We start from the raw sequence: 13,880 nt of genomic DNA on the forward strand, positions 1-13,880 counted from the left end.
CAGCCATGGCATTAAAAAGGGAGGCTAGAAAATCGCTCACCTCCGTTGCGAAGGTCTGGTAGAAAAGAGCAGTATAGCCATCTGGCCCAGGTGCCTTATGGGGCTTCAGGGCTTTAATAGCATCCAGAACATCCGCTCTGGTGAACGGGGCCGTAAGTAACCCATTCCACTCCTCGGAGACCCGGGGCAGAGGAAGACCACCCAGGTAGTTCCGCTGGGCCTCAGGGTCAGAGGCCTCCCCCGTATAGAGTGCCGCGTAGAAGCTTCCGAAGAGATCAGCTTTGACCTCGTCCCGAAGTTGTAGAGTCCCCGCCGCATCTTGGATACCCCCTATGTAGTCCCTTCCTCGCTTATCCCGGAGCTGGCGAGCCAGGTGTCTCCCCACCTTGTTCCCCTGGGAGTAGGAAAGGTGCCGCAGTTTCAGCAGGGTAAACTCTGCTCTGTTGTTATAGTAGGCCCTAAGCTTCCCCCTAACCGCTGTCAATGGGCGCAGGGTCAGTCTGGAAGGGTTCAGTTTATGCGCTTGTTCAAGAGCAGTGAGTTCCCCCTCCAGGTCCTCCCGCTCCTTGCGCCGCAGTCTGTTAAGCTTAGCATTGAGGGCCAAGCAGGTGCCCCTCACCGACGCCTTAAAGGCGTCCCAGGTGGTGAACACCGAGGTATCGGACACGGGGTTAAGAGCGAAAAATTCCCGGATGACCTTACGCAGTTCCTTACAGGAGGGCTCATCCCGGACGAGCGAGGCCGGGAAGTACCACTTGCGCTGCCCGTTACTCCCCGCCGACCAGTGTAGGCAGAGCACGAGTAGGCTATGATCAGAGACAGAGAGCGGGAACATACGAGCTTCGCGGACATCTCCCCTAAGGACCTGACTTAAAAAAATTTGATCCAGACGGGAATAGGAGTGATGGACATGTGAGAAGAAGGTGTAATCCCGAGAGTGGGGATGGAGAGCGCCATCCATCCACCAGACCCAAGTCACCTATCAGCCGCTGCGTCTCAGTGGAGAACAAACCAGTGTCGGATCGTTGACTGTGAGAGCTATCCATTTCCCTGTACCACACCAGGTTAAAGTCCCCCATCAAAAACAGAACTCCCTCAACAAAGTCATCCGCTTTCCGCAGCAGGTCCTGGAGAAAGTTATTTTGGCCTTCATTCGGAGCATACACCACCACAAAAGTGCACAGTTTATCATGCAGCAGACCCTTGACCATCAGCCACCGACCTTCCTTATCGCTGCGCACACCCATGGGCTGAAAGTGAAGGGCAGAACGGAAGAGAAGGGCTACCCCCCTGTGCTTCGTAGAGGCTGATGATCTGTAAATAAGGGGGAAGTGTTTATGCTTAAGACGGAGCTCATCCTTGCGCGCCAAATGGGTCTCCTGGAGGCCCACCACATCCAGCTGGTGATCATTCACATACTTCCAGACTTTCTGGCGTTTTTGCGGGGAATTCAAGCCTTTCACATTCCATGTTCCTATATTGAGTGGCATTACACAGTAAAGACCCTTCCCCCCGCTACCTGCACACGTTCAAGGAGCTCCTCAGCCCCCCCACTCGAGGCTGCCAAAAGTCAAGTCGCGCTGGCGCACCAAAACCAGTACACCCACAGGAAGCACAGTCCGGGAGGACGCCCACCACCCAATACTCCGCTGATTCTCCTTTTCCGTCCCCAGCCACGCATCTATCTATGGACCCAGGCCCGATGGACCAGAAGGCAAAGTTACCGCACTCCACCAGCCGGAATCAGCCCACACAAACATAACTCGGTCACCACCACTGCCCCCCCAGTACCCAACTCCCCCAACCTCCCCAGTAGCCCACCCACACACCCCCTCCCCATCAAACCCCTTAAGCCCCACCAAATACCAACAGAACAGAGAAAAGCAATGAAGAAACTCGAGAGAAAGTCTCACAAAAAATACCAGAGGGTTTGACAGTCCCAGAGTGTGGACGTCTGTAGGTACCCTCACGGAGTGGGGGTCCGGGCAACAGTCAATGTCCCCCCCGTGGTCCGGTCCGGGGTGTCTTCCCAAAAATACATAAGGACCCACGGTACCTGAAAGGGGGGTGTCCCTTCGACGTCACCAGTGCGGCCTCTCAGGACTCAGGCCGCTCCGGAGCTGTTCTGTGATGGTGCCTCAGTCACAGTAGCCACCGATGCAACTGCTGCACCTCTCTCCTGCAGGCTGATCGTGGGGTCCGGTCTCCTCAGTGCATTCGCGTTGCCCACTCTCTGCCAGGACGGGGAGCGTCGTCTCCATCTCGATGGGGAGCTCTCCCCTCTCGGGGACGGAGCAGCGGCATCCAAACCCAGGAGGTCCTTGGCAGCCTGCAGGGATCGGACCTGAACCAACCTATTTTGCCATCGGAAAATAAGGCGAAAGGGATGGCCCCAAGAGTAGGCCACATTTTGTTCGCGCAAGAAGGCGGTCACAGGCCGAAATTTGCGTCTCTTCTGAAGCGTCGAGGCCGCCAGGTCTTGGAACAGCTGAGGACGGTGATCCCGAAAGTTCAATGATGGAATCCCTCGTGCTTTCCGAAGAATGCGTTCCTTCAGTTGGAACTCGTGGACGCAAACCAGAATATCAGGCGGGGGAGCCCCCCCCGCCCCTCGGCAGACCGACTCTATGAACTCTGTCCATACGGATTTCGTGAAGATCTTCCTCTCCTAAGATCTGCAGGAAAAGGGCCTCCGCGTAGCCCCGCAGGTCTCCAGCTTCCCCGTCCCAGGGCACCGCTCGGATGCGGATGTTATTCCGGCTGGACCTGTTTTTCCAAGTCCTCCGCGTGGGCCTGGAGGTCTAAATTCTGCTCCGTGAGGCGGATCACATCCTGCTGGAGTTGGTGCACCTCTTCTGCCATACCCAGATCATGGTCTTCCAGCGTGTCCACTCGCTCTCCAATGCCGTCCACATCCCTCCTCACCTCACGGAGGTCCGAAGCTAGTTGGGAGCGGAGCTCTGAAATGTCCTCCTTAATGGCAGAGAATAGCTCCAACATGAAAGCCTTAGTGGCGGGTGCTTCATCGTCTCTCAGCTTGGGTGAGGTGCTGGGACCCGGCGATGCCGTCTGCTGAGACTCTCTCGGCGGGGCGTCCTTGCACGGCTTCTCCTTACGGGACTTGGTGGTCATCGCTCCGACTTCATCCGACCCACCCCACCAGAAGGAGTGTTATAGTTATTGTCCCTGCCGTCAGAGGGGGTCCACCAGAAGCCTCTCCGGAGCTCCGCAGTTGTCGTCGCACTCTGTAGGCCCCGAATTCTGAATAGGGCAGGCCTCCCCAGGCGGCAAACTCAGTCCACTCTCTCAAGGGCGCGTGCAGGGGGCAGAGAGTCCTAGTGCATAATCATCCCCATATCACAGGGCCAGTAATCAGCGACAATACCGGGGTCAGGCACTCTAGGCAGCACGTAAGCTACGACGCTCACGGAGGCCCGCCCCAGGCAGGGCACAGGTCTCAGGCGGCAAAGCGAGGCGGCAGCGCTCCAGGGGGGTGCCCCAGCCACAGGCCCCGCTCACCCGTTGCAGCCAAGTGTGAGTGGCTAGCCTCCGCGGGGGGTCCCAGCGGCGCCCGACTCGGCAACCTCCGTGCTACCCAGGCCTCACATCCCCGGCCTCAAGTTGCTCCTTCTGCCGGCCCTCTCGCCTCTGGCCGCAGGCTAAGCCGCGAGCAGGGCACCGCAGCCGTGGACGTCACGGGACCCACACCGCACCACAGTCACCGGGTGCTCGGGGCGCAACCTCACCGCCAGGCTGTGAGCCGGAGATCGTAGGCGGCAAGGACAGAACCGCGGCTCCTCCGCCACACTCCACGCTCCGGCGCAGCCGCGCTGAATGCTCGGCAAGCAGGCCGCAAACACTATCTCCACGCTCCGGGCACCGGGAGACACCGGAAGGGCACCAGTCGAACCCACGCAGCAGCGCGGAGCTCCCCCCAGTCGTCCCGCCGGTGAGTACAAGCCCCTAGAGGGTGCTAGGCAATGCTTTAAGTTTCGTGGCGCCGGAGGGACCTAGAGGAACGTCCTACTCCGACGCCATCTTGGACACGCCCCCCTATATTGCTTTTTAATGTGTCTCTAGTATTATTGGTATAAAAAATCCCTAAACACTTAGGGCGCCATTAGGATGGCGGGCCGATTGCCCCCGCCGGGCTGGCGATAGCCACCGCCGGCCCGGCGGGGCCAATCCGCCTGCCATCCTCACTGAAATGACCCCCCGCCACATTAGGATGGCTGGGGGGTCCGCGGCGGAAGGAAAGACCGTCCGCCGCTTTTCCGCAGGTCGCATTTGCAACCGGCGGAAGGGGGGCTGAGGGGTGCACATGGCGGTAACTATGGTACCCCCCTGCATTTGCATGCACAATGTGGCAGGCACCATGCGGTGCCTGCCGCTTTGTGTATGCAAATGCATCAAAAGCATTTTTAGCAATTTGGCGGGCGGTGCTGAGAGCAACACCCGCCACAATGTTAAACATGCATGATGCGCCCGCCACTGTGGCGTGCGCATCATAATACCCCCCACGGGCCCCCGCCCTTACGGCGGGCGGTCCCTTCCCCCGATGGGATGTCTGCCCGTCATCCTAATGGACCCCTTAATCTTAATAGGATTCCAAGATAGGCCTGCCCGAAACAGGGGTCTTTTATACCGTATTCATTGAAGGGCAAAACTTCAGATTTATCCAAATTGAGCTTATATTCTGACAGTTCAGAATACAATTGTAACGCATCAGAAGAATGTTGTTGGCATATGCAGTATATTATATGTATGTCTTTAATAAGCTAAAAATTCTGAAAGAGTGTCTGAGGTTTCAGTTGCTGTAAAAAGGGTTCTAATGCAATTTGGGGACCGAAACCATGCCATTCCAGAGCCTTCATGAGAAACTGGCAGTTGACTGTATCAAAAGCTTTCTCAACATCAAGGGTTAGCATGACAAGAGTGGAAGTGAGCTTATTTACTTTACTGATAATATTATAAAAGGTACACAAGTTATCTGCAGTGTTCCTGTGTCTAACAGTAAATGTAAATGTATAGTATTTATATAGCGCACTTCTACCGGGAGGCCTCGTAGCGCTGTATTCATACCGCTGTGGAACCCATCCTGGCTTTCCTGTGAAATGTCCACTCCTGGGCACCCCCAAGGTGAAGCCAGGCATCCAAGCGCCGCTGGGGCCGTTGTGGAGATTAAGCAAGCTATTGCCCAGAGTCACAGAGTGGGACCCATGATTAGACTAGGCACCGAGGCGAGAATTATCAGGTCCGGGGAAATTGAGTCCAAGAGCCGCCGAGGCTGGAATTAAACCCTGGTCCCGAGCCAGACCTCTGCATCAGGGTCTGCCGCTCTAACCATTGAGCCACGCTTCTCCACTAACAGTCTGGGTCTGTTCGAGGGCAATGAGATCAGGAATAAGATCAAATAGTCGGAGAGCAATGACCTTAGCAAAAATCTTGCAATCGGTGTTAAATAAAGAGAAAGGACAGTCATTTTTACATAGGTTTGTGCGCAGTCTTTTTTCGGAATAAAGCATATCGCCCCTGAGAGAGAACCAAGGGAGGAGTTTAGAGAACATAAATAATTGGTAAGCTTTATTAGCTTAGGAAAGAGTAAATGAAAGAATTGGAGAATTGGAGATAAAATTTGATAGTGAAGCCATCGGTACCATGCGCCTTACCTTTTGGCAAACATTTGACTGCCGCTTGTGGTACATCTATTGTGAAGGCAGATTCAAGCAAAGAAGTATCCGTAGTAATGGGATTCCGAGTAAGTCATCAGAGGTCTGGTTTCAGGAGTGTATTATTGTTGATAATATTCTGAAAAGCAAGCTGCTATATCAGAGTTACGGAGCAGTTGGATTCCTGAGGTATTGGTAATTGGTTTAATAGTTGTTTTTTTCCTTTTATACATTTTAAGCAGTTGGTCAGCAGAGCACCCGCTCTGTTTCTTCTGTCATAGAATTGAGCATAAACTTTAAGGAGCGTGCCACAAACGTTTTCAATAGATAATTTATTAAATTGTATCTTACCCGCAATCAGCGCTTCGAGATTCGCATTACTATTTTTAGATGTAAAGTCAGAATACTTGAGGTGCTTGAAATTAGATAAAATAGCTGTGGATTTTTTTCCTTAAGTTTCCTTCTGGAGGAGACAGTGGGCCCGATTCACAAAGGTAAACTGAGATGAAAGTCTAACTTTATGACTTTTCGTATTCACAAAGGGCATTTACGAGTAGTAAAGTTAGACTTTTGGTCTCAGTTAAACTTAAGACCAAAACTAAAGTTTAACAGACAAAAGTCTAACTTAACTACTCGTAAACGCCCTTTGTTAAAACTGAAAGTAGTAACGTTAGACTTCATCTCAGTTTACCTTTGTGAATCGGGCCCCTAGTTTTTTTTATAAAACTCCTAGAGACAGCTTTAAAACCTCCCATACAAAATTAAAGTGAGTGCCTCCCGTATCATTCTGTTAGAATAATTCAGATACAAAAGATTCCTATGATGTAAGAAACATTTATCTGAGAGTAATGAATTATTAAACCTCCACCGCGATTTACCATTGTGATCACTGAGAATTTCAAGATCTGTCAAAACTGGAGCATGGTCTGATGTCAAATTTGTCCCAATCTCTGAATTGGTCAAGTGTTGAAGCAAATTCTTACTTAAGAAAACATAATCAATCCTGGTTTTAGAATGATAAATGATATCCAGTCAAGTAAAAAGCTCCCTCTAGGTATATTTCATTAAGTTTCACGTCCAATTCATACTTTACTCACGGTCTAATTCATACTTTACTTGCAGTCTCACTCATCAGTTCATGTATTTCCTTGGGAACATCAAGGTAGGACCCGGCAATTATATAAAAACGAAATACCTTATTTATAGAAGACATAGTGTCTGTACTGGGCAAAAGAATGAGATTACAATCCTATTAAAATATTTTTAAAAAACAGGTTGTAATAATATAAAAATACTATTTGCATACAGTTAAAAAAACAATTAATTCTATAAATTTATAAACAAAGACAGAAACAGTAGGACATCACATTCCTATTCAAGTTCACAACTGGAAAAGGAAACGAGTAGTTCTATAGCTACACAGACACAAAAAGGAAAAAGAAGAATACAATAGACAATAACTTTTGCCTTAAAGCCACTGATCTACTTGGTCATTGTCTATAGTGAAGAGTATCCTTAATTCATTGATATCAACTGTATCAGTCAATACCTTTTAGATTCAGTGTTAAAGTGTGCATCGAGGCGTTTTGGTGGAATCCCAATATTTAGAGCCACCTTCTCTAGGATTAAATACTTTTCTCCTACATTTTCAATAAACTAAGCAGTATGTGACGGTATTGTTCGAACATCAGTGTTCCTCTTAGCCTCTTCCATGCTCATGACGGCTCCCGGCCGTCATGAGTCACGGTGGAGGTGTGACCACGCCCGCGATTGGAATGTTCAGCACTGCGGCGTAATTCGCGGAATTCGCGCCACAGTGATGAGGTTAATGTTTTAATATGATTGTAATCTCATTCTTTTGCCCAGTACCGCCACTTTGGGCCCGACTTCAATGTCGGACGAACCAGAGTCCGTCCGACACAGATTCGGTAATGGGACCTACCTCCTGTCGGCGGATCAAACCCAGAAAGTAGGATGCGACTGAACAATGTTCGGTTGCACTCCTATCCTTTACAATGGGAGCATGCATTCCTACTGGAATGCCTGCCAAGGTGCCTGCCACTGGGTGCAGGGATCAACTGGGGCCTTAGACCGGAGGCCATGCACCCATGGGGGCCCTGCTGGGGCCCCCAAAGTCGACTTACGACAGCCTTTCTGTGTCAGAAAGGCTGTCTGAATACAACATTGTAATCCCTCCAGTGGAAAGAGCCGACCTTGGGATTACTGGAGGCTTTCCGAATGGCAGACAAGCTCTCCGAGCCCATCGGAAACCATTCTGAAATCCAAATGGGTCAGTCGGAAATTAATCCGACTGCTGATTACGATGCCGTAGGAAAGGCTCAGACCGAAACTTGGAGCCGTTTGCTACGGCATCGTGATCGGCCATTTTTTCTTCTATAAATCAAGTATTTCGTTTTAGTATGATTGTGGGGTCCTATCTTGATGTTCCCTAGGAAATTCATGAAATGATGAGTAAAGTATGAATTGGATGTGAACCTTAATGAAATATACCTAAAGGGAGCTTTTTACTTAACTGGATGGTCTATTTATGATGCCCTGTCCCTCTGGAAAGTGGGATCCCTCTCTGTTATTACAGATTTAGAATGATAAGAGTCAAAGCAATATTCCTTAAGATCTAGATTGAAAAAGCTCCAGGAATCAACAGGTAGTGTTGAGATATATTGCGTTCAAAGGCCTTATGATCCTAGTGAGGAAAAAAACTTAGTAGAAGGGGAATGGTCTAGAAAGGTGTCCAAAACATGATTGCAATCTCCATCTAATATAAATTCTCAGAGTAATGTTGTGTGATCTTTTTGGGAATCAATTTCCAAAATTGAGGATCTGGGTTTGTGGGGCTATATACATTTAGAAGCGTAAAAGGGATGTTGTCAATCTTGACCTGTACTAATTATCAACGGCCATCAGTGTCACATTCCTGAGATATAAATATTGAGGTGTTTATAACAGATTCTAATCACCTTATTGTTGTGAAGAATAGATTGAGAAAATAACAGTTCGTACACCCAATATTTTTTTAACATACCCATTTATTTTGCAGTAAGATGGGTTATTTGATGCAGGGCCACTTGCCATTTCAGGTTAGATGTGACAAGACCTGTTGATATTTAATCAGGTTTTTTAAGCCCTTATAATTGTAAGATTCACTCTTGGAACAGACGTGACAAAATCATAACCACGTACGTGAAGGTATACAGAGTAGACATTAGAGCAGGGGAGTAGAAAAAAAGAAACAAATAACAAAGAGATAAGAGAGAAGAGCAAAGGAGAGATGAAGTGATGGGGTAAAAGACACAAAAAGGTAATAAGTGCTAGAAGAGGCAATATAGGAAAATTATCCTTAATTAAGACTGAAATAGAATTGACAGCAAAGAGCATGCCGTAGGATAAAGGGGGCACAGGACACCTAATGAAGATATGCCAAAACTAGCTCAGAACAGATATGAACAAAGACACAGCTATTATAAGAATGTAATAAAAGAGAGGCAATAAAACGTGGGGGAAGAGCAGAAATAAAGAAGCAACATTGGATCATCTTAGACAGGAATATGACAATAAAGAGAATTGAACTATGAATTTTCAATATTGACAAAGAAAATTGGCGATAATAGGCAAGACTGAAGCAGGAATAAAAAAGACAGGTGTGCGGATACCCCATGCGGTCCAATGCTAAAACAGAATGGGAAAAGAACACAAGGGTCAATAATGAAAGCCCAGAGAATGCAACCTAAGGGAATAAGGCAGTTGGTTAATTAAACAATATGGAGACAGAGGAAGATAGAATATAATAGTTTTTTAGCATTTGTGATAGTCTCCATATCTTCTTGACTTTGTTGATGAAGTAAATCTTGCAAACAATCTGGGTCCTTAAAGTATATGGTTGGTCTTTATAAGTAATTTTGAAAAAATAGGGATGAACGAACCCCTATCTAATGTTCATGAGCTTCATCTGAGAATGCAAGGAAAGGTTTCCTTCTAGCTGCAGTGGCATTGGAGACAGTTTGCGTAAAGAAGGCTTTGCTTCCTGACCAATGTAAGGTACCAAGTTGTTTGGCTGCTGTCAAAATTGGCATCAAGTCTGTAAACTGTAGACAAAGAATGATGATCCCCCTAGGTCATGAATGTGAGGAAAGTGTTGGGATGGGGGCTATACAATGTGCCCTTTGAATGCTAATACATCCTTCCTCATGCAGATGAACAATTGAGGGAATGGCCATTTGCAGGAGAGCAATCATATTAGATACTTCTGGGATTTCGGGTATGCTATAGAGCCTGAGGTTATTCCTCTGTCTTCTTTTTCCCAAATCTTCTGTGTTTTTTTTAAGTTGTGGAATTTCTTTTACCAAGTGAGAAAATTTGGGTTGGAAACTTTAACATCCCTGACCTGCTGTTCAATTGTAGAAATGTGTATGACATGATAAGACCATTTTTCTTCAATACGCTGCAGCGAACCACTAGTCTTAATGACTAGGGCTTTAAGGCCATAATGTCCGTCATAATATCCTCTAAAGTGAAGGGGGAAGGTGACTTAGAGAGAGATTCTAAGTCTTTTTTTTTACCCGCTTGACCGGTCCAGAGTTTTTTTAGATAGCTCCTGATGCACAGGCAGGAGAAGACCAATTCTAGTCACATTCCCCCTCCATGTTGGCTACACATTATTCTAGTACAAGTTCTTTTTGATGATGAGATTTCCTGAAACAGGCTTGGCTGTAGAGGACAGGTTGTGAAACATTATCACTACAAACAATAGAATGACTTCATCAGTAGTTGAATGAGTGCAAAAATTGACAGTTATGAAAAAGATGAGGAAAAAATATGTAGGACCAGGAATCTCATCAAAAGCCAATAAGAACAGGATGAGAACGGTAAGTTTATTCAATTAAATCCAAAATAGGAAGCCACATGTAGTCCATCTGATTGTATTTCGCCATCCAGAAATGGAAATAAGACAAATCCTAGTGATCTTGTCATTAGAATGAAACACCCAGTTGAGCTAGCCATTAAAGCATGGACAAATGAGAGCTCTACTTAAAAAACAAATTATGTTTTAGAGGAAAAAAGAAAACATTGGTAAAGTTTGTAGACAGTGTGAAAATTACCTCTTTATGAGTGAGTGGGCATCATGCAGGACATCAACTGCTGCTATGTCGAACCTCCATGTGAACCATCCCGGCTCCCACATGCCTGAAGTGTAAGCGGACATCCAGTGATCTTGAGCAGCGCCTACGTGTCCCCACAGAGCCCAATCCCCTCCTCCAAGGAGGGGTGCTAAAGCTGTAGACAACAAAAGTACTCCCTGGACATCTATGAATATATACTCCTTCATCTCTGAAGGAAATGATAATGGAAGAAGTCTCTCTCACCGCTGCCAAAGATATTACTCCTGGAGCCTGGAAAACTGCTTCATAAGAGGCAAATGGAATTTAGACAAAATTGTGGTCACTGAAAAATTGCTTCGACGCTAGAGGCTCTTTGCAAAAAAAAAAGCCTCAGAAATGACGGCGAAAGCTCGAAGCTACTCTATAAATGTTGCACCCACCTTCCAACGGAAGAATCCAATTTGAGTTAGTAAAAAAACATTGACAAAAGGAGGAATTTCTCCATCTGACTGCCGGAGCCGACTGGAAGCTTTAGTGAATGTGGTTATCTTGCGTGCCATCTGCCCGTTCCCCCACAATAAATATTTTTAATAAAAGAAAATATTCTTTTCACATTTTGCAGCATTAAAATATGAGTAAACAACCTAAGATTTGTATACATTGAAATCCACAGAATCTTCCATAGATGCATTATAGACACCGTACAAATCTCTTTCAATATACTTTTCTGTAGTCATTAGATTTTTTTTTACATGCTTTGATAAGGCCAGGCAAAGCCTAAATCACCAGGGGCAGGCGGAAAAAGTTGTAGATGTGTTCACGTAGCTTTGCTTTGCGCTTGGAGCAAATTTCAAGCATTCATGGGATTGCGAAGAAAGTACTTCTGATAGTCTAACCAAGTTGTACATTTCAAGATTATTTACATGTAACATTTAAGTATGCAGAATTTCCCCAAATGTGTACATGTTAGCATGTCGAACTCTGACATCAGTCTGCATGAGCACATTTAAATTTCTATTCCCTTTGAAGGTAATATTTTTCCATATGGAGAAAGTCATTCTACAACATTTCCTTTAAATATAGGAGTGTTCCCTTCTGTATCTGGAATTTACTTTACTCCTTCCTAGGGTACATTTGTGTGCATTTCTAGGGTGGTAAACTACAAGCAAAGAGAATGTGAATAGATATTAAATATGACTATGTGTGTGTGATTTACATCCTGTTAAAGTACCCAGGAACACTCACAGACCTTTTCCCTAACTTTAAATGTGTGACTGTAGAATTTTCACTTAGCTGTCAAATTTGAAAAGCAGAGTTACGAGTATCCCACTAGTTCCGATCCTGTGGGTCAAGATTGGAATTTACAATTACTTTTTACCTCTTCACACAAAAGTATAAGTTAGATGTACAAAAACCTCTGTGAATCAAGCGTTAATTGAGGTCTAATGTTTAATTAAATACCTTTCAGGTATTTTGTTTTTCACAAATTATTGTTAGACAAGTAAAGTATTATTTATTCTCTGATTATCTGTCATCTTCTTGTACAGGGAATAACATCTTTCTTTCACAGTCTTTCCTCAAACCTTGCATGTTGTATACTATAAATGACTCATATAATGACAGCTTGTGCTTTTATCCACAAAGGTGTATCAGTCCACGTTAGTGATGACGAAGAGGTATATTGTGTGGACTCTCCTGAACCTCAGAGGAAAGAAAGCATCAGTAAGCCCACTGGTAAGTGGATAAGGAGTTGTCCTTTTGAACCACAGGCATCATGTTTTTAAATTTCATCCTTACTGTACTTTTTATCTTTAGCTGTACTCTTGTTTTTGATTTAGATCGAGTGCAGAAAATGGTATAGATACCGACAGTACACACGATATTGAGCATGCTTTTGAACCCGAATACAACTTTTGTGATAAACAATGGATACCAATAACTTGCAAAATGGTTTTAGTTCCAGATTTTGCAATGTATTTACTCTTACCACATAGTTTTCCATAACTAAATTCCTCCAGATGGCAGCTAGTTGAAATTGCCTGCACAGAAACTAGGAGTGGCCACGATTTATACTCATTTTTAAAAGGGCACAATTTTGAAAACCAGATACCAAAAAAACGACTTTGCACCCAACTTGAAATGAGGTGGTAACATTGAACCAAAGTGATATATACTTGACTCTAACTTAAATGACTATAAATATTTAGGAGTTCCAATCCCATTCATAGTATTGGGTGCATCCCCAATAGTATTTTTTGGGGCAGATACAATTGAATCCTTTACCAAATTTAAAGACGTTTTTTCATTGCTTATAAATTACAAAAGTAATGTTTCTATCTAAAATGCCAAGGACATACAAGTTATTTTAGTCACAGGTTGACAAGTGCAATGGAACAATAATTATTAGGGCAATTACTAAAGTGGGTATATAAAGCAAAGTCCGGAATGATTAAATCACTTAAATAATCATTTAGGAATGGGACACACTGATAGTTAAAGTTCCATTGCACTGCTATGAAGTATGGCTAAAGTTTGTGTTAAACTGTAGCCTTTTAGTTGTGGTGTCTTCGAAATCCCTTGGGTTCCTCCAGACAAAAATGTTAACCTACACGCATGTATTGTTGCAATGGCGAATGTGAGCTCAATTTCCAACTTTAACTCCTTTGTGGAATTAAACCTTTTAGATTCAAACTTTTAAGCCAGTTATGTAGTCTCTTGTTCTCTTGAGGTTAGACTATGGCAACTCCCTTCTCGCAGATATTTCCAGACTTCATCCAGTTCAACTCAAGGCAGCGCTACATGCAATGATAGGCAGAGCTCGGGGCAACTGAAGTGTCAGCTACTTCTCAGCTATTCTAACCCCTTTGCATTAGCTCTCAGTAGGCATGAGGAGTATTTTTAAAGTACCTTGCATAAAGCTGTGTTTTTAGGAACCACTCCGATACCACATACAAAGTCAAACAACACCTCCTTCAGAGTAAGTACCGCTTTCTTTTTGAAACTCTAGTCCTAGGCTTGTCCCTGAATGTGTGAGGTCCTGGACCTGTCCTGTGACCTAGAGAAGTACACCAAGTGTCCTTAGTATGAGCAGAGG

General features: G+C 45.5%; 1 protein-coding gene across 2 annotated transcripts in view; it reads left to right on the plus strand.

Annotated features, from left to right (window-relative positions):
- The window catches only part of LOC144763312 (uncharacterized), a 340,332-nt gene that overhangs the window by 157,845 nt on the left and 168,607 nt on the right, over positions 1–13,880 (plus strand). For both annotated transcript variants that reach the window (XM_078648791.1, XM_078648792.1), the window contains exon 10: positions 12,431–12,520. In XM_078648791.1, coding sequence (XP_078504917.1) covers positions 12,431–12,520 — 90 coding nt within the window. The remainder of the gene's footprint in view (positions 1–12,430; positions 12,521–13,880) is intronic.

Source organism: Lissotriton helveticus, chromosome 6 (assembly GCF_964261635.1).
Source record: "Lissotriton helveticus chromosome 6, aLisHel1.1, whole genome shotgun sequence".
Classification (NCBI taxonomy): Eukaryota; Metazoa; Chordata; class Amphibia; order Caudata; family Salamandridae; genus Lissotriton; species Lissotriton helveticus.